Genomic DNA, 25,994 nt, shown 5'->3' with positions numbered 1-25,994 from the left:
GGCACAGCCCCCTTTTTTCTTCTCAAAAAACATGTTTTCTACCATCTGGCTTGGAAGCTATGACTCTTAACAACAACAACACAGACAAAAACTGTCTGCCAGACAGGTGGTAGCTTCAGCTCTGTGACTTCATCAGTCTGCTCACCATGGGCTCGTCGGTATTCTTCTGAAACTGGACCAGCCGAACCCTGGTCACATTCTCCAGGTCCATGTCTCCGTTGGTGCTGTCCGGGGAGTCTCCGTTCAGGTATGGTGAAGTGGGTGGTGGGGTCACCCTCAACGCCTCATCACTGTACACCTCGTGGGCCACCACATCGTGGGTCTGCAGTAAAGCCTGGATGTACACAGACAGTCATAAGTGTCAAGACTATTAAACAACTGCCAAGTACTGCACATCTGACGTCTTTTTGAAGTAACTGCTGTTTGTGTTGGTTTGTCTTTACTGAAGCAGTTAAATCAGACCTATCAATGAAATCTACACTGAGATTTGTGTTAATAAATTCAGGCTATGACTCAAGAGGAAAGCAAATTTGATGGCAAACGTGGCGTCGCTGCATGTGTGTGTGTGTGTGTGTGTGTGTGTGTGTTGACGATGCCGGTGTGAAAAACAGTGTGGCTTACACTTATCCTCTCTGGACACTAATCGTGCCACTGACACATGGCAGCCTCACAAAACACACCCAGTGGCTGAGCTTTCCAAATGATCACATCTGCGCAGGGCGACATCACACACTGATGCTGTGTGACAGCCAGACACTGAACAGGGACTAAAGCCTTTTGACTAATGGCAGAGTAGCTCAGCTGTTAAAAGCTGTTTACAGGCCTTTGCAAGAAACAACAATGAACTGAAAAATGTTTGACACTGGATCGTTCCATAAAACGCAGCAGACTGCAAAACTAGAACAATCACAAGAGGGGAATTTGAAAGAAAGTGGAAATGTACATGTACGTTGTCCCAGTCGATGCTTGTTGAGCTGTACTGCAGAGTAGTGATACGCACTCCAAAAGAAGATGTCGAACACTTCTCCATTCAGAACTTCCATAAAGCTACCCACCGATGCCTATCAGCTAATCCCACTACATTAAGTGTAAAAGTGTGGGAAAAACATTATTCTTTATTCTTGGGAAATATGTGCAACTCTAAATCCTTCGCACTCGTTCTGCCAGCAGCGGCTGTAAAACCCGGCCGGTCAGGTCAGAGAGCACCAAGAGCTAATTGGATTGTTACCAAATCCGAAGTGTGACGGCACCTTTAAGTGTCACACACTGATTCAGCAGAGGGAAACACCTTGTGCCTCTAAGTCAGCTAAGTAACGCTCACTTCACCGCTGTGCAGAATAACTGACAATTAATCAAATGAGTACACAGCACGACAGAAAAAAATAAGCTACTCACAGCGACTGTACCTTCTCAAGACACTGATTTCTTCTGTCTCACTTTTCAGTTTCCAAGTCTGTCAACAGCGCTCCCTCCGCCTGTTCGTCTCAGCCGCTACACTCATCGGATGAGCACATAGATTCTAATGTTTTAGTGTTAAAATATATCCGCTCTCTATGCAGTTTGGACACCTTGAGCTTTCCCTGCTGCTCTAATGCTTCTGTCGCTGCTCTCTTTTCTTCTGAACGTGTCTATTCCTGCCTGGGGGCTCGCCCAGCTCAGGTGCTAAGCAGCTTTGTGGCCGAGGGAGTTATGTGGATTGTCAAAAGAAGCCTGCTTCTGACACGATGGGTTGCAACTGCTCACACCAATAAGACAGCTGCACATGTCCTGCAAAGCAGTGTTATCCCCAAATTAAGAATGCTCGTATTTCTTTCATTTCCCACCATGAAGTGTGGCTGTGTGAGGATCCTCCTGAGCTCCTTGGCCTCCATGTTCTCTGGGTAACAGGAGATGGTTTCCAGTACCTGTGGAGGGAAAAAGACAAAAGAAAGAAGTTCTTCATGTAGAGCATACCATCTCAAACCAAAGTCAGACATCGAGAACGCGTGTCCCTTCTTTTATTTTCAGCATTTGAATCTCAGCAGCTGAGTCCTCACCTCTTTGGCTCTCTGGACTCCATCACTTGGAGGATTCCTAATCTGAGGGGACGACCTGGTGTTGATTTTGTCATAAAGCTGAAACAACAAAAAATAAACATCTGATATTAATGTAAAACTCAAACAATTCAGTGTTATAAATAGATTACTTAAACATGCGGTTGATTCCAGGTTGGTCCTGACATCTACTGGACATGTTTGGTATTACAGAGGAAGACTTATTGGTATTGCTGTTAACTCACATCTAACAGGGTGTGAAGGTGTTGATCCTGGAAAACACTGTGCAGAAAGTCCATGTCTTTCTCACTGCAGTCTGTCAACGCATGAATCTCTTCTAAGCTATCCAAAACCTGTGACACTGCCCCTGTAAACGCACACAGATCAGGTTTACACTCAAACATAGAGCGAGTGGCAAACATACAAAAACATTCACAAGTACGCCGAGCAATCCTCACAAGCATTCGATGCTACAAAGAAGGCAAACGCTGTATGTGACAGATGAACTACAACACAGACACGAGACCTGTGACACATCGATAAACAGGCAAAAACAACAAGAAATGACACACACACACACACACACACACACAGCACCATGAGATGGGTCACAACACAAAACACTGAAACACACAAAACTATTTAACCCCAAGTACCTGCTGCATCGCCCACACATGCAGCAAAACCAGAGAAACAGCGGTACATGGCATCAATACAACATCAGAGGAAAGTCACTTCAGATAGTCACAATGTAGAATGACGGGATTTATTTTTTTTTTTTTTTTTTTGGGGGGGGGGGGGGGGGGGGGGGTTATGCAGTGAAACAAATAACGAAAGAAATTCATTTGATAAATGGCCTAATGTGTGTTTTGGTAAAACATTTGTTGCCTCCAGGCCAAACACTCCCCTTGGTGATATAAGAGTGAGAGGAAGTTGAAGTGCTGTGTGGTCTCTTTCTGCAGCTCTGAAGGAGCTGTCATTTCAACAAGGAATGCAGTCGTACATTTGAACTCAAGCTGATTCTGAGTTACCACATGAAGTATACATGGCAGCAGATGGCAACAACGGGAGCTTTCCCTCCACAGCCAAACCAAGTCAGGGCTTGAATCTTGTACAAAAGATTACAAAAAAAGTCTTTTTGAACTTATTTATGTATATCTACATAAAAAAGGCTCTGCTTTACAACAGAGAGGACCACACCTTTGCCCAGTTTATATTTAAACTTGTGACAGAAACCATGGAAAAACATAAGAGAGATGGATGAAGAGAAAGTAATCCCTTTTACAAATATGTGTAATTCTGGGCCAATGTGGAGCTTTCAGAAAAGAGCACAATGGACTTCTATTACTGTTACCGTGGGGCATCAAAGAGATACAGCAGGGAAGAGAACATGCTTATTAAGATAGCCAGAACTGTAGGAAAAGCTTTTCATGTGTCTGTTTACATGCATTACACTACTTCAACGTGGGATACTAATCACAGTTATTAAAGTAACTGTAGTTGCACAAATGGTGACGGACAAACGTAAAATTCAAAGAGTTAATAACTCAATCAATAAAATTCGCACATCTACATATGGTTTTGAGCCAGAATATTTACAATCACCTGAAATATTGTGTATCCCTACTGAACTTAGAGCAACAAGTGATTTGCAGCATGCCGTGTGTTCTACTGAGGAACCGCTCCAGCAGAGACCCAATTATGATAGAAATCCCATTGTTTCTCAGGACACTGAAGAGAGTAAGCATCTTATCCTCTTTGCCTCCGTTTCTGCTTTTGCTCATCTTGCAAGATAATAATCAATACATCTAGTTATCTAGATCGTTCCACAGCGTCCTGAATGAAAATGCATGTAAACAGAAAATCTTCTTTACAGGTCAAAGGGGAGCCATTTGGAACAAACGCAAACTCATCAAATCAAGTTGGATTTCTCAAAAGGGAGACAGGAGAGAAGACAGGGGGGACAGAGGGATGGAGGATTAGTACCCGCATCATTCAGTAACAAGAATAAAATTGCAGCTACAAAGAAAGGGATGTGGTGGTGAGATCACACAACAAAAACTATGGGTGGGGAGGGGGATACGTACTTTCAGCAGCTAGCAGTCCTAGAGGCAGCCGGGCAAAAGAAAAACACCACAAAAGACAGAGAGGCTGAGATTAAAGAAGGTTTGCAGCAAATATAACATCTTAAAGCCAGTAAGAATGAAGAAGAAAGTCAAGAGAGGCAGTCAAGATGCAGCAGTGTGCGGAGGGATGAGGGCTGACAGGAAAAAGGAAATTAGAATGAAAGTAAAGAAAGGGCAGCTAAATCTGAAGAATCTGCCAAGCTGCCGCAGGGATCTACTGCACTAAAGTCAATGACCGACAACAAGTCTGGAGCCCTGCAAAAATAAACCAGTCACCAGGAAGTAGGGCTGTTAGAGACCGTCACACTCAGCAGAGCAGGCGTACAGGATACTGTAGGTTTATCTGGCTGCAGGAGCTGAGGCATGAAAAGCTGAGCTGATTACTCCGACTAACATACAGGTCATTTTACATCAAGGACACAATGGTGAGTTCAATGAGTTCAATATGCCGATAAGTGTTGGAAGGGACTGCCTGCAGACCTCTTATCTCAGGAAATGAAAGTCTGAGGCAGTGACAGGGAAGTGAGGCTGTTGGGCAACATAAGTCTTAATTTAAACACAGACAGCTGGCCTGACAATAAGACGCCAGTTCAGAAACTGGATGCCCCAACATCCTGCAGATCTTTGTTGATGAGCAGGGAGAACTGAATCCTTTTATGAATCAATTGGTTCCACTATCAATTAGATTCCAATAATAATGCTGTAATCAAGCGATGCCATTTTCATGACCACAATACTTTATTGTACTTCATTTTAGTGTACGTTAAGCCATGCAAAAGGTAGTAACAGGACCAGGTCCTGCCGTGTGACTTACCTGAGGAGGTTGGGTCCTCTGAGAAATCATGGAGCTCTTCAGGAGGGTCGCCATAGTAGGAATTAAACTTGTGGCTGGAAACAGCAGCCAGTACTGCACCCTGGGATGCAAAGTAGGGACATCATTGCTGTTACACTAAACCTCTAAGAGTTGAGGCTCTTGAAACATTTGCCAACACATTAATGTGGGTCAAGGAAACAGCTGCTTTGTGAGACAAGTTGGCACTTCCTCTTATAGCAAAAAAGTGCTAAATCTGCCACTAATCTAACATCAACAGTGCTGACCTTCAGTTTCCTCCTGGCGTTGAACTTCCTCAGCTGTTCCACCGTTTCAGGCAGGTGGATCTTGTAGGCATACCTGTCCCTTTCCTACAGTTGTTAAAATCAGAATGTAAACACATGAGCATACAAACAAAAACAGAGAATAAAGCAGAGCTGTTGTTGCAGGAAAAGAACGTGCGTTTTAATCAGCACCAATAAATTAAAGGAGACTTTGACCTGCAAAGGTTTTATTAAGTAAAACACGACCTGTTCAACAAAGACTGAAAGCCTGTTGCTTGGTTTGAAGATCATCTATGAATTCAACGAGTGAAGCTTCTATGACAACAACCCAAAACTGGCAACATCTTAAGCAAGAGCCTGCAACATTACAAGCTGTGTGTGTGTGCTCTTGCCTTCAGCCAGGGGTGGTTCAGGGCCTCATAGACTGTGATTCTCTCAGCAGGGTCGAGCATCAACATACGTCTGACCAGATCCTTGGCGCTCTCTGAGATGTGGGCCCACTGGCGCGGGTTCATCTGGAAAAGCACATGCAGGAGGACAGACGCATTCAGAAACGTGTGGCGTTTGTTGCCATGGTGAACTGGCAGTAAGTAAGGTGTGCGTAAAAAATGAGAAATATAAATCCTAGCTAACGGAGATTATTAAAACACAGTGACAGAAGAGTTCAGTGTTGTGTTTAGTTTGAGCTAAAGAGCAAAGTTCTGATGCGTTTATGAACGCACTGAACATGTTCGCTGACAGACTGGGAGGACATTCAGTCGGTCAGCTCTACCTTGTATTTCCCCTTAATGATGGCCTCAAACAAACGCTCTTTGGTGCCATAGAAAGGCAGGCAGCCAGACAGGAGTATGAAGAGGATGACTCCACAGCCCCACACATCCACAGGTTTCCCGTATGGCTCCCTCTTGACTACCTCTGGGGCCATGAAGTGAGGAGTGCCGACTCGACCTGACGACGGAGAAAAAAAAGAGGTGGATAGATGAGTGGAAATTAAACTGGAAAAAGCTGTTCCTGCAGAGACAGCAGTGAGAATGCTTATTAGCTGAATGGGGATAGCTGATACCAGAAATGAAGGCAGAAATCTACAGAAAAGAGAAGAAAAATTAAAGAAAAAAGAAATTAGTAAAACCATTTGAAGCTGATGGAACACAGGCAGAATTGTTTAAATGGCTAGAAAATGGCAGAAGAGTCATCATAGAAAAGCTGATGGGTGAAAAAACCCCAAAATGATTTCAAGCAGAATGACAAGTATTGATATTTTGCTAAATCATTCTAAAAAGGGTGAAATGGAATGGGTATGCCAGCTTAATTGGAACCTTCAATTGAATTTTAAAAGTACAGAAGTGACAGTTGAAGAGCATTTCAACACAGAGATGACCAGATCTCGGTCAAAGGTTAAATGGATCACACAAAGAAAGAAACGGTTTGATTCGAAGCAGCTAATGTGACACTGTGTCCCTCAGTGTGAGATGGCTCGAGTGGTAGGAAACAGTTCAAAGCAGTGTCCATCAGTGTGAAAAGGTAGAATCACAAGTAAAATGGAAAATTAACATGAAGATGCACAGTATTCTATGAAGAAGGTCAAAGCTCAAGTGAGTAATTGATAAAATGGCTGCAGTGCAATATGTAGCAGAGGAGTGGACGAGAGATGTCCTCACAGTTATAGGAATGTGTGTAAGCTGCAGCGGCTTAACGAGCTCGAAAAAAAAGTTTCTATTTTGAATGCTTTGGGGGCCAACCGATGCGTGCTTTATGGACTAATGAGAGGATTTTAAAGGTGATTCTGTATCGAACAGGTAGGCAGTGAAGGGGCTGCAGTGATGAGTTCAAATTCTCATGTTTGTGTAAGAACTCTGGCTGCTTGAAGGCAGAGTTGAAGGCATCCTTCTGATTGATTGTCTGGATAATCCTGCAAATAAAGCCTCACAGTAGTCCAACCTGCACGATATGAATGCATTAATCACCTTTTCAGTCATTCTGAGATCAAATTTTATAACTTTAGATATACTTTTAGGTGGCAGACAGCACTTTAGTAACAGTGGTAATACGAATATCAACATCGAGGTCTCCGACTTGCTCACTGTGTTTGAAGACGGGTGTGAACAGATTTTATGTATCCAACTATTTGCACCAGCAAGAAGAATTTCAGCTTAGTCTTCATTCAGTTTCTTGAAGAAATCTGAATTTATTTACTGGGATCATGCCTCACATTTAACTGTTGTACATCACAGAGTTTCAGTGAATTCCACTGATATAAAAACAAAAAAACCCAGCATGTGCAGCTTCATTAGTGTCGACAGTCTTGTTTTCATGACGTCTTTTGAGCGGTTAAAACTTTAAATGGAACACTGAGGAATTCTGAAGGAGGAGGTTGTGCTCTGAGGCGTAGGCCAGGACAAAGGGGCGGACACCCCAACTTAAAATCCGCTTAGACCTGGGAGCAAGCTGCCGGACGATGACTGGGGGAGAGCTCATCTTAGACAGCAGGCAAAGGCCTGATATGTTGGAGCAGCTAAAAGCTGAGAGGCAGCGACACGGCGAGCCTCAGGAGGCCGTCGCTCTGCCCTCCTCCAAACCTCCAGTGTTTTGGACGCAGACTGCACAATACGGATGGAGTGATTTTCAATCAGATCGTCTATCGAAGGGAGGACCTACTGTGAGGTTTAGGATTTACTGTGTACTTAAAAAGTTTCTCATGGAGCAACATGTCTGCATACAGAGCGAATATTAAACTCTAATTACACCCTGTTGCATCTTTTTTTCCCGGAGGTGCGCACCGCAGACACAGGCTCTCTTTGTCTCCTCTGTTCTTCATCTTCTTGCTTGCTTACCAAACCACAAGTGTTGTGCTATCTCATCTTTCTTTTTAGTCACAAAAGAAAAAATTCACGCATATATTTGAACAACAATACCTTCATCAAATCGGGGAATCAGCGTGCGTAAATTAAATGCTCCTCACACAAATAACCAAACCAAAATAACATTTTCAGCCACAGAAACTTCTGTCTGTGCAGATGTGGCGCAAAACCTATATTTCTAAATAAATGCCGGACCGTCTATCAGCGATCGACAGTGGCCACGATCGAATGATCTGAAGACGGGGGTCGATTTCACATCCAAATTTTTCATAATTCTTTTTAAGTGGTCAGGGCACTTATTTATGTTTTGAAGTGAGTTTGAAGGTGGCTCCGTCAGAAATCTACTAAAAATAGTTTTAATGTTTAGATAAAAGCATAATTTGCTTTGAATAATTCTGTCATTTGTAGTTCGATATTTTAATGAAAGATTATTATGTTGTTAAGGGAGTCTATTTGAGGCCATAATGTTCGACCCTACTCATCGCCCTGGTTTATTAGCTCCAAATCACATTAGGCATATATATAAAACAAGGATTACACACATTTTTAATGAACAAATATTTCCTTGGATTTATTTGACATTTGGATGGACAAACAGCTATAAAACTATATTTGACACTAAAGGGATCATCAAGAGAAATAATAATAAAACCTAATAAAAAAGTCTCAGTTCATTTGTTTTATCTAACAGATGCCTCTATTGTTTCGTTTTGTTTTCTCGAAGCCCTCACGCTTTAAAAAACAAAAACAGCATATTGGTATTTCTGTAACCAGAAAACTGATCAACAGTGCAGATAAGATGGGAAAAAACATCAGAAATTACACAGAAATTTGCTCCTGTTGCCAAAGTCATTTCAGAGTCTGAATCTCAGCCAATAAGAGCTTTTTAGTAATAACAGCCAGCTTGACAATCTTCACATACAATCTGGTCCTAATCAGGCCTTGAAAACTAGGTAAACACAGCCTCAGATGAACGTATATTACACTGTAATTTTTTATTTCACAAAAACTAATCCAAAATGCAGCAGAAGTGTGTAATAAAACATAAAAAGAAACACCTTCTTGTACCACATTTAGCAGTAATAAATTAACCCATTTTAATTTGATATTATCTCTATAAAAAACAAGAAACAGGCTTTGAGTGCTATCTGAAACGTCCTGTTTCACTTGAATACGCTTTGGCTGCTCAGGGTCAACTTTAAACTGCAGGTCTAATTGATGCTGACTCAAACGCACTTCCTTCTGCCTGGAACCACAGCTATACTTTCACATCCGCTACGTGACTGGTGTATTGTGTCTTTGTGCTCTCGTATCTGTACATTTGTGAGCCCGATATTAACAACTGCAACTGGGGAACAGGTACGCCTAAACCTGTTTCAAATGCCCAAAACAGCTGAAGGTGGTCAACTCCAGGAGGGAGCTGAAGGTCAGCAGTCAATGTTAAACGAGGAGAAAGAAACAGACGTGTCATTTATCTGTGATAAGAGGAAACGGTGCCTCACCTGCATAGTGCAGCTGTTTCCTGGTAAAATGTTTTCTAGAAGTATCAACAGGCCTGTCCTTTTTAAGGCTTCATATATTGATGAATAAAAGTCCTGTACATTCACCTCACAACCCAGGGCTGCTCTGTAGAGACTCTGTCTAACAACAATGCCAAAGACAGCCTAACTGGGTCATTTGGGCCTGTTTTACTGCTGTATGACCTGTAGCTTCGTGTTTATGAGTCGACCATACCGCTTCTGTATCTCAACGTATTCTAGAGTCAAATGTGAGGCCGTCTTTTCAGCTAAAGCTGGCTGAAACTGTTTCAGGCAACAGGACGATGATCCCAACCCAGCAGCAAATCTCAGAGCGGTCACTCCCCTCTCTGAAACTACTTCTTGGTTAACTCTCGGTGGGCGATCCTCTCACTAAAGCAAGAGCTTTAAAAACTCACTACAGCACACTGAAAGTATCGGAACTGCACGGAAAGAGCCTTGTGTGTCTGCTAGTGTAAGCTTTTCTAAGCTTCTTTGCTAAAATCAATATCAGCTGTTGAGCAAGTGATCGAAACCCATCCGTGGGTAAAACCTGTTGTCTAGTAGCCTGGGTTGGGCCATCGGAAATCAATCAGAGTAATCAGGGGCAGTGAACGGACGGTCAGTCCCCTCTCTGAAACCACGTCTTGGTTAACTCTCAGTGGACGGTCTCAGCCAAGTACAATTAGCTAACACGTGAACGGCCGTGTCCAATTGTGTGCACAACGTAAAATAAGTGGTTATGCCTGAAGCGTCAGCCATTCTTGGGTAAAGACGTGTCCACCGAGCAATGCCACTGAACAAGGCAAACCTGTCCTACTTGCCTTATCCATGTTGCTCCAGCCTCACCACCTGCTTTTGAAATGTGCCTCAATCCCATTCCTGGTGTCTCCGGCTCGCGTAGAAAGTTTCACACAACCAAACACCACCGCAACCTTAATAACCTCCGCTCACTAAAACACACTTTACTCTGTGACACCTGTCTGTGGGGCTGTGGAATTGCCAATCGGTGGTAAAGCAGACTTCATTATGCCAACCACCTGTCACTTGACATCCTGGCCCTCACTGAGACCTGGATTAAGCCTGAAACAATGCTACCCTGGCTGCACTTTTGACCAACCACACATTCTCCCTCACCTCTTGTGCATCTGGGAGAGATGGTGGAACTCTGTGATTTTCTAGATGAACCAGAGCATGACTGTCCCATAATGATCGTTGGTGATATGAATATCCACCTTGACACTCCTAACTCTTCAAATTTTCTGTCATTAATGCACTTGTTTGAGCTACCAATGCTATGCTGATGATACTCAGCTGTATCTGTCATTCCCACCTGACGACCACACGGTCTCAGCATGAATCTCAGACTGTTTCTCTGACATATCAAAATGGATGAAAGTGGACCTCCAACTAAACCTCTCAAAAACTGAACTGCTTGTCTTTCCAGCCAAACCAACCATACACCACAGCATCTGCATCCAAACCGAATCCCTATCTCTTGCTCCATCAAAGGTAGCTAGAAACTTGGGTGTCATGATTGATGACCAACTAACCTTTAAAGATCACGTTACCTCTGTTGCTCGTTCATGCTGCTTCACATTGATTAACATAAGAAAGATCAGGCCGTACCTAACCCTACACGCCATCCAGCTCCTGGTGAAGTCTATGATCATCTCCAACCTCGACTACTGCAACGCTCTCCTAACTGGTCTCCCAGCCTGTGCTGTGAAACCTCTGCAGATGGTCCAGAATACGACGACGCGTTTGGTCTTCGATCAGCCGAAATGAGCACAAGTCACCCCTCTTTTCCTTGAGCTGGAGTGGCTACCCTTAGCTGCCTGCATCAAATTCAAGACGCTGATGTTAGCCTACAAAGTCCTTAATGGAACGGCTCCCATCTACTCGAACATCTCCTATCCTAGCACTTACCCTGTACTTCCCTCTATGCCTGCACTATCACCCCTGTCACCTCTGACAGTCTGACTTGAGGTTTCCTTCTATGTAGCTTAATGTTAGCTTTCATGTTATATTCTCATTTGTAAGTCGATTTGGATAAAAGCGTCTGCATAAACATAAACATCTACAACAGAACAGCTGAAAAAGAAGAGAATGGCCTTAAAGAGAACGGTGCATAAACAAAAGCCAACAAATACCAATTAACTGAAACAATGTTATAAAGAAGAGTGGCCTACACGATGTCAGAAACTAATACGATTATACGGAAATCAGCAACTTCAAGTTACTGATGCAGAAAGTAGTTCCAGAAGTTGCAGAATAATGCAGTGTACTTGGTTTCGTCACACACATCTTCTGCATTTGGTTTATTGTCAAATAAATGGCAATAAGTCATGTGCTGTTGTTCATCTGTTTTATTTCCCTTATTTTAGGACCTTGTAAGAACCAGAGGATTTTTTAAATTGCGTTGAGATACATAAAACTTTAAAGTTGAAAGAAAGCCTACTTTCTTTTTCACATGGCCACACCAATTAATCAAGCGTTGCTCCCGTTTGTCCAGTTCTTCAGAATGAGTGTATAGATATCTGTGTGTGTGTGGACATGTGAGTGTTTGTACCTCCAGCGACTAAACCAGACTCTCCCAGCTGAATCGCCACTCCAAATCCTCCCAGCTTTACTGGGGCAGAGTTCTCCTTTGAGGCCAAAAGCACACAGTGAGGCTACAGAGAAATAAAGAGAGACATGTCAAGTAGTGTGGTTAAGGAAGGAACACCTCTTACATCAGATAAGTTCAATTAACCGAGAGGGGTGAGACAGAAAATCAACAAATTCTTCCGACAAGTATTGCATTTCCCGTTCTGTGCAAAAGTGCATGGCCTTCTTTGTTCAATGTGTGCTTTGTGCACCTCAGTTTCAGAATGAGCAGAAAAGTTATGCAAATGTAACCACGGTGGGGTTACCATGATGCTGACAATGAGACAGTACCCAGTAACCAAAGGTCTTAGTCAGAACAGGCAGGATAATGTGCAATAAATGAGATGCATGGTTTATTTCATTCAAATATAGCTCTCAACTATTTTTTCTTTTTCAGATGAAGCAGAGGAAAAAAAAAATGAGGGAAACAATCGTAAAGGTGTGTGTGCGCGCGCGCTTCAGAAATTGTATTCTTGTAATCTTTGCCTGCTGTTGAAATATTCAATTTACTCCATAGTCGCCACTGCTAAATTACAACAAATGGTTCATAACGCACAAGCAAATGACTACGCTTCTTCAGAAGTGGACTGTGTTTTATTCGATCCCTGGACTCTGGTTTAGTAGCCCCGCTCACTCTGCCCATTAAAGATGGGACTAATTGAGTTGTGGGCAACAGGAAGGAAGAGGGGGCAGTAAGAAGTGGGTCAAAGCGGATATGCTGCTGATGAAGCACTGAATGGGGAATAGAGGAAGTCACAGGGCCGATTTGGTTTTTGGTGTAAAAGCACACCACTTTTACAGACATCTCTGTTGTCACTCAGCGGATTCTGCAATGCCGGCTTGTTATTTGCAAACAAAGTAATGTTGTGCGTAGGAATGACCAAAGAGGAACAGTAGTGGCTTAATCATGTCACAAAACAACATGCTCCATATGTAAAAATGGCTTGTGTTAAAGTGGTTGAAATAACTATGTGAGAGGAACTTGCAGGAATTCACACCTTCTGTAAAAACCCTGCTATAGCTTAATTATGTATATCAATTCATGTTAACTGTGCATACAGTCTCTTATAGGGTCGAGTCATTTGGCTCTTGCAAGAAACAGTTTAGGGCCACAGAGGCGAAATGCGTGAGAAACGCTGGAGAACATGGTGAGGGAGTGGTGGTGGGTTTACTTCCTCTCTTCAAATTTTGTATTTCTTGTAACAGGACTAAAGGGGTGTAGATGATGTTAACTGAGAGCATGATAAGAACTGCAGCATGAGGGTGAGAGAGAAAGCAGCGACAAGCGCCGGCAGACTCAACAGTCAGACCTGTGAGAGGGTGAAGGCAGAGAGAAAAAAAGCTCTTTGATAAAGGGGGAACAAGGACTTACGGAGAAAGTCAAGCAAGCTGAGAACAGCGAGCTAAGAAGACTGGGAGGAGCACACGAGGAAACAAAAAAACAAAAAAAAAAAATGAAAAAGACATCGCTGTGGGATAAATGAGTCATTCAAGGATTGCAGAGATAAAGGTGAGGACAGTAATGGGTTCAGCAACAGGACATTTGTTTCAACATATGTGCAACTAAAATTTCTTTTATAGGCTGTATTTAGAGAGACTGCTTTCTTAATAAGAAGTCTGATGGAGGAAACCACTGCGTTCTCACCTCTCTTTGCACATTCTGGCACTTTCAAACTACAGCTGTTCTAAGTCTTCTGTGGAAGGAATGCTGATGGTGAGTGTTCCGTCTTAATTCAAACATCTGCGTGTAGTAGCCAGCGTGAATGTGTGTGAATGTGTGTGTTCGACTTTCACCTCGCTATGACTGCAGCTCGCATCGTTTAAGAAATATCAACCCTGAGCTGAGGAGAATCTGTTACAGATGATCAAATATGTTTCTCAAGTTCATTTTTTGGAGGGTGCTGACATTTTTTAAGCGATGCTACATACGTTTCTTTATATGTCAACTTTACAATGAGAGGAACACGCCTGACCTTTAATTCTGAAATCTACACATTACTCACTTGTCTGTGAATAACGCAGAAAATTCTCAACTGTGGTTTGAAAACCCCGCTCTGTTGGCCTTTAAATCAGTCTGTTTTTGAAATCAATGTTAGAAAATTCACTCACAGACAACGGCTTGAAACCATGAAATCACCCAAAGGCTTCAGTATTTTACTTGCAAGGGGAGAACAACACACAAACCTTCTCTCTGCAGATTCACAAGAGTTCTCCAGCGAGTGGTTGCCTCCCTTTATCTTTTATTTGGTATCATATCACACACACACATACAATCTTCTACTATATTTCATGTGCCGAGACCTGGGATATATCATGAGAATGCAGTCATCCACTTATTTGGGCAGTGTGAAGATAACATTCCTTTTTAGTACACCGTTCTCTTTGTCTCCCCTCTCCTCCTTGTGAGTTTTGATATACGATGGCCTCTCTGGCCTTGACATTTATGCAGTGACTTTTCAGACAGTCAATAAGCCAAATGTGTGTTTTTGGATTCTTCCTTTGCAGAGCCTGATCATCAAACGTCGGACACAATGACCACATTCTTCTCCACCGGTTCTTTCACACCAGCTCCTTCGGCCTCTGCATCTTCGAACCAATCCCCTTCTATTTCTACGTCATCCTTCTCCGTTTCTATGTCATCGCACTTTTCAGCCACCTCACCGAACGTCTCCACAAACCAGACGTGCATAATTGATGACACAGCCCTCCGTCTGCCGCTGGCAGTTGTCTATTCCCTGATCTTTGTTTTTGGGCTTGTGGGTAACCTGTTTGCCCTTTGGGTCTTTCTGTTCCTAAACTCAAGCCGCAATTCAGTGAGGGTGTTCCTCATCAACTGCGCCGTGGCCGATCTGGTCCTCCTCGCGTGCCTGCCCTTCAGGGTTTTCTACCACATAAATGGGAACAAATGGATACTGGGAAACGTAGCCTGCAAGTTCGTGGGAAATTTATTTTACATGAACATGTACGTCAGTATTACATTACTGGGTCTCATCAGCCTGGACAGATTTCTGAGGCTGAGGGGGAAAGGCAGAGCACAGAGAGGAATGAGGATGAGGCTGTGGGGGCACAGACGGCCATGGAGCTGGATGGCGTGCGGGGCTCTGTGGACCCTGTCGTTGGTGGCAATGGTGCCCATGATCGCCACACCGGAGGACAAAGAAAACAGCGGAAAATGTTTCCAGTACAAGCCGCGGCAGAGTGTCAAACAGAAGGCCTACTTCAACGCAGTGCTGGTGTTACTCTTCTGGCTCGTCTTCATCATACTCGTGGTCTCCTACGCCAGGATTGCCTCCCGGCTGCTGCGGGTGTCGCGGGACAAGCCAGACCTTCCTAACGCCCACAAATACGACCGGACCGCAAAGAAGTCCTTCTTTGTGCTGTTTCTGTTCACCCTCTGCTTTGGGCCCTACCATGCTTTTCGCCCCATCTACATCTACTCCCAGCTAAATATTTGGCTATCATGTGACTACTTGCACCTGGTGGACCGTACCAACGAGGTCATGCTATTATTCTCTGCCTTTAATAGCTGTTTGGATCCTGTCATGTACTTTCTGTTATCCGGCTCCGTGCGTAAAGCCGCACTTCAAGCACTCGGACACCGGCTGGGCAACAGGCTTCCCTTCCTTATCGAAGCAACATCTTTAAGCTCAACAGCGGAGACCAGGCGACCATCTATGCCTTTGGCTTTACCCAACTCTACCCTCAACACGCCCTCCCTCACCCCTAGAACCAGCATCTGTGTCATGAACTCCAACCTCCGCCGCACAGGAGCAGCTATACTTCCACCTTCTGGCCAACAGTGATAACAAGTATATGAAATTGTAAGAAATGTAAAGAATTTTCATTTTCAGGCTTACTTTACATGTAAAAAGTGCAAATTCTTTGTAAAAAACCGAGTACTTCTACTCACAAATCTAATTTGTTCAAGATTAAAAATCATTTTTAACTGCCGAGTTGATTTTGCTGCAATAAATTTTGAAAGCTTGGTGGCAGTTTGTTTAAACTTTAACATCTCAGTGAAAGACAAAACACTGATGGCTGAAGCTTTGTACCCTTGAAAATACCATTGAGATAACATTTCAGCTTCATTGTTTCCTTTCTTACTCTAAAGACAGAGGCAGACAGTAGCTGTGCCAGATAGCATACACAGCAGACAAAACAGTAAGTGCCAAGTTTGGTCAAGCACCACCTCTTATCGATTCAACTTGTTTCTTTCTTTCTCAGACAATGTCTGAGATGTTTGATGTGGTTGATGTGGATCGGGGGCCTGTTTCAGAGATGCTCCATCTGATTCGGCAATGTCTGTCACCTCGGCTCGTTGATGCTAATCTGACTATTGTTGTGAGACCTGCAGTGCAACTAGAATTAAGCTTGCTAAGGCACTGGTTTGCAAACAAGGCTGACTTTGAGGTGGTCAGATTAAAATCAGGTTTATTCTGTTGTAACTACAATATAACATAAAAAGTGAACATCAACAGAAATTGTACGGTAACAAAGATTGGTTTCCATGTAGTGACATGCTATGTGGTTTTTGTAGCTCAGTGGGCAACACCGTAGAAAAAAACCTCACCTTTACATCACGATGAATCACATTGTTGTCATGGCAGTATCGAAGTGCCTCCAAAATCTGCCTCATGTAGTGACTGGAAGGAGAGAAAGCACAAAGAGACGAGGAGAAATGCATTCAGGGAGTCTACACATTGTTTATTTCAGGATTTATCATTTCTCTGACGTGTATCCTACCTGGCGACAGCTTCGCTGTAAACGAACCCCGCGTCAGCTCTCTTAACGATTTCAAAACACAGGTCTGCTCCATCCATGCTGAGAGGGAAAGAGCAAAATTATATCAGGGTGGGTGCGGGTCCAAATTAAATTCCTATTGTAAACAAGTTAGTATGAGGCTGTGTCTGCTTTACAGCTGCTTAAGCAGGTAACCACAAAGCATTTGCAATATGATGGTTTTGACTCAAACTGTTTACCAGAAAAAATTGGAAAAATGCTACTGGTAAGCAGCTGTGATGGTGGTTTATCAAAAAAAAAAACAAGACAGTTTCCTGCCTATGTCACAACTACTCAAAAAAGGACCCTGAATAAAACCTCTGGGGTTTTTGTGTGCAGTAGGGACTTACAATTCAAACACCATGTACAGCATGCCATCGGAGCTGTAGGTCTCCAGCAGCTCCACGATGTGGGGGTGTTTCAGCATGTGGCAGATACTCGCCTCCCGCTTCAGATCTGGAAGAGTGTGACGGTAAGACACAGTTGCATCCAATATTAGTGTTTCGCACCAGCATAATAATCATAACAAGTTGTGAGTAAAGGTGTTGGTTCTCACATTCATGATAAGAAATGGCTAAGCAGTTGCTAACAGTGATTCAAATTCCCCATTTAACAGCACATATGGGCCTACGTGGAAGAAATAAAAATGAATTCTTGAGATTGGAAGCTGAGGAGACAAACTTAGAAACTTAACACTTGAGAGGTGTAACAGAGAAGCAAAACCAAAACCCAAATACTTCTGAGAAGAGGACGACAACTAACCAAAGACGCCAATAACAAATACAGACTGAACAGGTGGTTTTGTAGAGCCTTATTGTCTGCCTTCAATATGTTCAACTCACTCCTTTATTTTCCATCTTCACTGAAAGGCAGCAAGTAGCACGAGTCAAGTAAAATGAACCAACCCTGGCTCGTTGTGATCAGCTGGGGCTTCGTTCAATACTTCCATGCCTCTCCGTAGTGGATTAATGTTGGAAAAATGATGGAGTTATACTATGAGAAAAGCTGCACGAATAAAGGTTTGTGTGATGGGGGGGAGGCTTTCTCTTACCTTTTGGTTCTCATAACATTGTGTAGCCAGTGAGACTGTTTTTTTTTGACTATCTGAACTCAATGTCTCATAACATGACTGTCTGGACTCATTTTCCCATAACACCGAATGGCCAGTAAACATAAATAATATAAAAAGCAATAGTATTATTTTGCGAGTGAGACAACTCTAAGCCAGTTTCCTGATAGGTTTTGTGCAGACTTGTCTCTTTCTTACAAGAAAAAATGCTTTGTGTTAATCGTATCCAGCGACTCTGAGCCTAATTTTGAGAGAATTTTCCTGACAATTAAAGAGATTAAAAAAAAACCTCCTTTCACACCTCAACAGACGTGCCACATCCCTACTTCAACACCAGAGGGGGTTTAAGTGCAGCTCGTTTCGTGAGAAACAGGACTGAGATGTCAAACATTTGGCTGACAGAGGAACAAAATAACCAAGACAAGTAATGTCAGATGTAGGACCACTAAAAAGAATCTATTCGACTCGCATATCTGGCTCATCATCATCATCTCCTCCACTCGCTGTAACTAGATCAAAATTATACTGCAGATACAATTGCATCATGACCCTGAGGCGATCCTTTTGTTTTGACTGCATCATTAAACAGGGAAAATACTCCCACGATGATTGGACAGCCCCCTCTCTTAAAGACGGGGAAACACACAATACGGAAGACTTCAACAAACAACTGGCAAGAAGTGGTTAAGACGGACACAGACTGAGGTAGCAAACTGACAGACAATGTCCTCTTGTTGAGTTCCTCAGTCCATAAAAACCTCATTTACACACTCCGCTCCCCATGTGCAAGTCTGCTGAGCTTTGTGTGCGTTTGTGTGTCTGCTCTTTGTGTCGTGACAGACCAGTATCATTATGCAACACAGAGAAATGACGCCGTGTCCACACTACAGAGGCCCCATTCTCCTGCCCCTCTGCTTCCATTATTTCCCTCCTCTCCTCTCGACTCTCATCCTCACCCGTCTCATTGCATATCTGTTCTTGAATGTAACAATGCTGCCCAGTGTCCACACAGCAGCAAGGAAACCACTGAGACGGGCCTGGAACACTCTGAAGGAGGACGATGCCATTTACTGGGCCCATTCCAAATCAATTCTTACATGGAGGCTTCAGCCAAGCTGGGACGTCACGTTAAATCATTTCACTTTGAGGTTTGTTTTGGACATTTTACCTCTTGAAACGATAACTCCAAGATAAAAACACAGCGTATTAGAAATCACACTGATCCATCTAAATCTCTCATAAATACATTTGTACATAAATGTGGAAATATTTGCTTCCAAACCTGCAGTTCACTCTCATTTCTGCTGACACGGGTTCTGTCTTAATAAGCCGGGGTACGCGGGCTCAGGAAAGCACTCCCTAAAACATGGCTGTACTCCAGTTCTCCATCTTGCCGCCATGAGCGGCCAACTTTTTATTTCTTCTTGTGACTTTTAAAAATGTCTAACAGAAGGAAAAGGGTACCTTTTCTCACTGTGATTCACGTTTCATTTTGATAAACATTAGAAAGGGCATGCTTAAAGCGTTTATGGCTCTAGACTATCACATTTTATTGGTCAAAGGATGCTTATAGAAAAACATGCAAAATGGGATTCAAATAACATTTAAACATAGTGATCTTTGTGTTGATTTAAGTTGCACATTTGTCAGAAATAACTGCCATCATGTTGACTGTTTATACCAGAAAATTCATAAAAGATTAAATTATCTGTCAATCAACACTAAACAAATGTTCAAGTCTAATCAAGTAAAACTGCCAGACATTTAAGTTATTCTCTGGTAGTTTCATACATTTCAGAATCTCTGTAGTTCAAATGAAATGAAAGGATAATAAAAATGATCACACTACAGTTGTGTACCACACTGCCTCTTCAGAACGGGCAGCAACTTAATCTAATCATTTGAAATGCTTTTTTTAGTGCAGTTGTGCACTTATGAGAATCCAGAAGGAAATCTGATGCCGGGTAAAAAGCTACTCAAAGCAGGGACACCAGAAGAGAAAATTTACTCCATCAAAATCAGCTGAAACCTTAAAAGTTTTATAGCACTTTGAGCCAATGCTTTATAAAGTAAATTTAACACTGCGTCAGTTTTGCTTCAGACAGGTGCTTAATTTCTCCTCAACTGACAAAATAGTGACAGAATAAAAATTACTGTATGTACTGCAAGGATGGGAACTTTCTGAATAGTCGTTAAACTATCAAATCAAATAGTTTATTTAAGAACTATAATCTTATTATGAATAGGGGTGGGCGATATGGCAAAAATATCATATCACGATTTCGATTTTATTACAATCTTAAATTGAAAAGTGAAAAACAGACAGTGTAGCAGAAGTCATTTTCGGCTGGGCAGCTTGTACCGCGGCTCAACTACTTGAAGCAGACGGTCGAACCACTCCTTTTCTGCCGTCTTGAACGGTACCATATCTATTGCAAGATAAAAGGTAACTGCTTCTGTTACCTCTTTCTATCACTTGCTTGACTTGTCATACGGAGTGCCTTTGTAAAATGCCTGTGTTAATGCTGTCTGTTTTGGTCTTAGCTAGCTGCTGCCTCCGCCTGCGGTGCCGGTGCCACCGGGCCCCTCGCTGTTTAGCTCTCAGCATACTGTTTGGGATGCTTCCTCTTCTGTGCAAACTTTTTCCGCTTGATCGGTTGCGGAAAATCCAAAACAAATTCCATATAATGGAGGTGGATTTTTTTTTTTAGCGACCAACTCCTCCGTTTGGCTTTCAGACATGGCTCTCCATGCGGCTACTGCTACACACGCTAATAAGGAGGCAGGTAAGAAAGCGCGTCACTGCCCGCAATTCGCTGTGATTGGCCGGTCAGGTTGACAACGTCATACATAGACGTAAGCATAGAACTGCAATTTATAGAATGTGCCCTTGACGATCCCACGATCTCTGCAGTTAGACAGATCGTTACGGATCGTCTTCACGTTGCAATCGTTCACGATTTAATATCGTCATATCACCCACCCCTAATTATGAAGCTTTTTTGTTGTAACCATCAGCTGGTAGTAATGTGTAACTACCAGCACAAAGTCAGGTGTTTGCCTAAAGCCACAGAAAAGTGCTCCAGTGAGCACAGGTGCGACAGTGCTCCAACCAGAGAAATCATTAGTTATTATTTGTTGATTCATTTCTATTCCCCCTTGATATATTTTCACTTGAAATGCACATCCCTAATGTATCGTTCCCTCAAAACATTATCTATCGTTTAAGGTTTGAGTGAGAAAATATGCAAATTCATTATGCGTACTAATCAATCATGAATAATGTCTGGCATAAACATAGAGCCTTACTATTACCAGACAACTTGGACACTGCACATGAAGGTTTACAAGTATGCTAGCAGATGTCTGTAAGAACCTCTTAGAAGTGTCTGATGTCTCAAAGATAGCTGTCATACTTCAAATCTGCTGTGAATTTGACAAATGAGGCGTCATTAAGAGCTCATCCATCTTGCAGACGCAACTGGCATGATGAGTATACAGTTAGGTTGCCAAGTGTCGAGCTGGTATAGCTGCTTCTTATGAGACATTCTCAGCAGATCCACTCCAGGCAAGCGCACAATGATGTAAACAATGATGCAGCTGACCACTGAATGAAACATGCCTTTATGTGACTCAAGAGATTTGCAACTCCAAAATTTCTGAGACAAGAAAAACCCTCTTCATGTAGGTGTTTTATACTTCCACGTGAATGAATTTAGCAACAAAATGAGGCTGCGTATTCTGGTTTGTGAACCACATCTATAAATCTCTTTTTCCATTTCCCCTGCTTTGGGTCATTTCCTTGTCTTGCTGTTATTGGCTGCCACACAAATCTCTGACTGGGACATCACAGATGGCACTTGGTGAATGCCAACGCTGCCACCGACAAACACCTATGATCTTTCGCCTCTTTGACGAACGCACACAGACCTCAGCGGGACAAGGCGCAAAACCACATAGTGGGACGAGGAACATGAGAATACCTCGTACAAATATAACATCGCAGCCTAAAGTAACCACACAAAAACAGGCAAACACATGCCGTTCCAACATTACTCATCTGGGTGCAGCGTGTGCATGACATTATGCTTCATCTGTTTATGTGTGACAATATGATTTTATTCTCTGTATGTGCCTTCGTGTTTGATGTCTGAGCCAAACAGTATTTGCAGATTATACTCTTTGTTTTAGTCCAAGTGGAAAAACAGGTGGGCGAGTATGAATACCAGCACAGAAAAGGATCCGCAAGTTATTTTTCCCTTTTTTTGTCATCCTTTCAAGGCAAAGTGCTTTTTTTCCTGTGATTGAAAGCATCCTTCTGTGGAGCTGAAGCTGTTGCCCCTCCAAATGGACGACAAACACACAGCAGCTACAGTCCAAAACAGGTTTGCCGTGTTCCTCACCTTCAGTGCTCAGGCCTGGGCTGGAGGTGAAGCTGGCCACATCGACGATCTTTACAGCAAACTGCTGGCCCGTGTCCCTGTTGATGCAGCGCCTCACCACACTGAAGGGCCCCCTGCAACACACATGCCGAGTTAGTCACAGACACCTACAAAAACACATGAACACGCCTTTGTGTGCAGTGTGCATGACTTCAAACATTAAAACACAGGAATAACTCTCAGTTCAGTTAGTACTTAAATCCCATATGTACACATAATCATGGAGACACACCCGTTGAGTGCAATGGGCAGACCTGGCGTTGTTTCTGAGAATATTCTGGGTTTACAGTGGGTGGTTAACTACAATCGGTAGCCTCCACACTCGTGCCAGTGGGAATTATAGAGCTGTGTGGTGTAGCACAGCTGTAAAAAATCTCAAATCTAACAAAAAGACCTGCGCACAAGAGATCTGCCCTACAGTTTATTTTCAAGGAAAAAAAGGTGCAAGACTGCAAAGTTGTTTTTCATGTAGCTGCACTGATGCAAATGCTGACATGAGAGAGGTAGGTGTGGTTTTTGACCCGTTTCCAGCAGCTTGCCCTGAAGCTGTGCACGGAGGATTAAAACGGTTGTCCAGGACTAGATTTGGGATTTCTGCTGCATTACTGACAGGAAACGTAGTTCTGTAGCATATTAAACAATGGCTGTTAACAATTTTGTTTTTATTGTTAATACCGATGAGTTGGGAGGGAAGATGGCGGTGGGTGGCAGTAGCAACAAGCATGTCTTTTATTTGGAAGTTTATCCTCCGTGAATAAACAAAACTCAAAGCTAGCAACGTGTAATACCTCTACAGACCAAACAGGGCGTTTAGCTTGCCTTTAAATGCAGTAAATGATTATTTAAAAAAACTAAATGCTTCAGAGAGGACTGGTACTTTCAAGTGTTGCATGACTTCTGACCTCAAGGAGTCAGGGGTGTGAGTCATCAAGAAAAGGGCAAGTCAAATGAGGGCTGAATACTGCCACTGATTTCATGCATCAATTCAGTTGTGATTAGCGAGGCGCCAACTCTGTCTGATCGCAGATTTGATTCTCTGGCTCAGCCCCGCCCCCACTCTCCGTTCTGAGAAGACGACAGCTCGCACACAACTAGTCCTCGATACAGTCAGCTTGGCAATTTTTTCCTCAATAAATTTTCTATAAAGCACTTAGAGGGAAATTGATCAAATATTCCAGCTACTTCTCAGCGAGGTCTCTTGCTTTCCCTCGAACTTGATCGTGAAACACATTGTTTTGTTTTGGGCCTTATCATCCTAGAATAAAGATCAATTCAATCCCAAGAGAAATGTTTTACAACAAGGGAAGGTGACCTCTCAGAACAACTCTGTGTCGACTGCAGTGTCCCCTCACTCACTAATCAACCTCTTTTATTAATACATTTCAGAGCCTTAAATGAAGATGTCATTTCAAACACTGCTCCTATTCAATCGGCCAGTCGAGCAGCCTTTGTGACTCAACCTCCTGCCATCAGTGCTCCAACAGCGAACCTTCATTAAATGTAATTTATATCCCCCCCAGTCTTGAACAGAATCTGAAGTGAGTGGGCCTGTTCACCATTTTAATACACGCCAGAGATGCCCTGTGCAGGGCTCTGCCTTTCTCCATCTTCACCATTTTATTTTTCATTCAATTTAAAACACCAAGTACATTTTAATTGCAAATTTGCCTTTTTACCTAATAACAATGACAAATGCTGCTACTGTGAAGAAAAGAGCACAATTGTTGTCGTATACACCCGCAGATTTTGTGTTTGTACGACTGTATACAGTAATTCTTTGTCATGATAGCCACAGCTCCAAGTACAAGGAATAAACACTGAAAGTTGAGACAGTAACACACTCCAGCCCCAGACATTCACAGCCCTCCCGTGTTCCAGCTGTCTTCACATCTCTCAGGTTTACAATCCTTCAAAGTGTGACCAACTCTACTGAAAACACACACACAGAAGCAGACCACTCACATGTTAAGCAGTCCTAATTTGCTGAAGCAAAGCGATGACCATTGGCAGGCATTGCTGAACTGAATAAAAAGAATTAATTAACAAATTAACTTGCTTGTCAGTGCCAGTGGACCAAACAGTGAAAGCCATGCATGCAGCGAGTGCTGCAGCTGATTTGCTCTCACTAGTCTTTCACATCTGCTGCAATGATCAGCCCTACAAACAGGGGCCGAGGCAACTGTAAAACGATACTCTTCCCTTCAGATTCCACAGGAATCCGGCGAATTATCCGACAACCCCATGAACCTTTGCCCTCCTTCGTTTATGTGCTGTAGCAGCTGTGTTTATCCACTATTAAGAGAGACATGCTTCCTGAGTACACGATGGAGCCTTTCTCGGTTTCAGGCTGTCGAAGAATTTGGTGGGTTAAGGCAGAAGCAGCGACCGAAAGGATACAAATAATGCAGGAGGGTAAGAAAATCTTGGCACTGATCTCATGTTTGCCAATGTGAGACATTACAGCCTCATTAAGAAATAAAGTTGGGTTGGATGAACCTGCCAGATTCCATGCATCAACCTCATCTATTTACTTGGCTTCCTAAGCTGGGCTCAAACTTGTTTTTTTTTTTTTTTTTTAGATTAAAAAGGTAGAATTACGTTTTAATTTGGGGTTAGATTTTCAGTAGCTGCTTCAGCTTAGTAAGAAGCTCTGGAATGTTTTATGGACACAAGTGTCCTCACAAAGATAGAAGCACAAACGGGTGCATAAGTGTGAATAAGAGGAGGCCACATGCCGTACTGACATCACTGCAGCTGTGCTGAGTGGGCTCGCACAAAACGCCCACACATGGCTCACATCCGACAGCAGCAGTCATCAAACATTAGCCTGAAGTGGCAGCCTTCACAGACTGCTCCTTGGCCCACTGCAGCTTTGTGCTTTATGCAAATCAATTGTACGTTTTTAACATCCATGCCGGCCACGAGCCAAATATCCAATCACGGTGTCCTTTTCAGACCAGAAACATCAATACAGTCTCGACATCTATAGTAATGCTCTCCTGAGAGCAGTATTTTGCCATTTAGCTTTCACCAGGAGCTAGCATGCTACATCATCTCTCCAAATAATAATTAAATGGGAATTAATACCCAACTAGGTAAACAACATCGTATTTGGTCTTCCCTTATAAACACTGGCAAATAACAGCATTTCTATCCCCGCGACATTCATCAAATCACACCACTGAAACACTTGAAATAAACACGCAAAATTAATAGCAGACCAAATTTCAATATTTACGTTGCAAGACTGAGCTTTGACATCAGCAAAAATGTGAGCTTATCATGATGGAGATCATTCCAGCACTTCCTGCGGAGAAATTTCAGGATCACTGACGTTTACCCTGCCGGCCGACTGAGCTCAAGTGCAAAGCTTTTAATTAAACAAGTTCAACACCGTTCCACTACAGTCTGTGAAGGTCCGTGCCA

At 42.9% G+C, this 25,994-nt stretch overlaps 2 protein-coding genes across 10 annotated transcripts in view; one reads left to right on the top strand and one right to left on the bottom strand.

Moving 5' to 3' along the window:
• LOC140271054 (peripheral plasma membrane protein CASK-like) overlaps nucleotides 1–25,994 on the bottom strand; it is a 44,960-nt gene that overhangs the window by 10,296 nt on the left and 8,670 nt on the right. For 4 of the 9 annotated variants that reach the window (XM_072366329.1, XM_072366639.1, XM_072366177.1 and 1 more), the window contains exons 2-15: nucleotides 22,530–22,642; nucleotides 17,408–17,513; nucleotides 17,022–17,099; nucleotides 16,849–16,921; nucleotides 12,202–12,304; nucleotides 6,027–6,202; nucleotides 5,647–5,769; nucleotides 5,258–5,341; nucleotides 4,974–5,073; nucleotides 4,122–4,138; nucleotides 2,279–2,404; nucleotides 2,037–2,114; nucleotides 1,824–1,904; nucleotides 146–334 (exon numbers count right to left, since the gene is read on the bottom strand). In XM_072366329.1, the coding sequence (XP_072222430.1) occupies nucleotides 146–334; nucleotides 1,824–1,904; nucleotides 2,037–2,114; nucleotides 2,279–2,404; nucleotides 4,122–4,138; nucleotides 4,974–5,073; nucleotides 5,258–5,341; nucleotides 5,647–5,769; nucleotides 6,027–6,202; nucleotides 12,202–12,304; nucleotides 16,849–16,921; nucleotides 17,022–17,099; nucleotides 17,408–17,513; nucleotides 22,530–22,642 (1,447 nt within the window). Of the gene's footprint in view, nucleotides 1–145; nucleotides 335–1,823; nucleotides 1,905–2,036; nucleotides 2,115–2,278; nucleotides 2,405–4,120; nucleotides 4,139–4,973; nucleotides 5,074–5,257; nucleotides 5,342–5,646; nucleotides 5,770–6,026; nucleotides 6,203–12,201; nucleotides 12,305–16,848; nucleotides 16,922–17,021; nucleotides 17,100–17,407; nucleotides 17,514–22,529; nucleotides 22,643–25,994 lie in introns of all 9 variants that reach the window. The other 5 variants (XM_072366258.1, XM_072366716.1, XM_072366559.1 and 2 more) reach the window with 2 other exon arrangements.
• LOC140271592 (probable G-protein coupled receptor 34) lies at nucleotides 13,567–16,200 on the top strand. The gene is made up of 2 exons (XM_072366899.1): nucleotides 13,567–13,992; nucleotides 14,784–16,200. Exon 2 carries the CDS (start codon nucleotides 14,810–14,812, stop codon nucleotides 16,079–16,081), a length of 1,272 nt encoding a protein of 423 aa, XP_072223000.1. The 5' UTR covers nucleotides 13,567–13,992; nucleotides 14,784–14,809; the 3' UTR covers nucleotides 16,082–16,200.

This window comes from Leuresthes tenuis, unplaced genomic scaffold (assembly GCF_036924035.1).
Source record: "Leuresthes tenuis unplaced genomic scaffold, fLeuTen1.0.hap1 SCAF_1, whole genome shotgun sequence".
Lineage (NCBI taxonomy): Eukaryota > Metazoa > Chordata > Actinopteri > Atheriniformes > Atherinopsidae > Leuresthes > Leuresthes tenuis.
The sequence above is the reverse complement of the archived record's forward strand: the minus strand, read 5'-3'. Positions and strand labels throughout refer to the sequence as shown.

Coding starts and splice junctions, on each gene's coding strand:
- LOC140271592 (XM_072366899.1), top strand. CDS start 14,810: ATGACCACATTCTTCTCCACCGGTTCTTTCACACCAGCTCCTTCGGCC.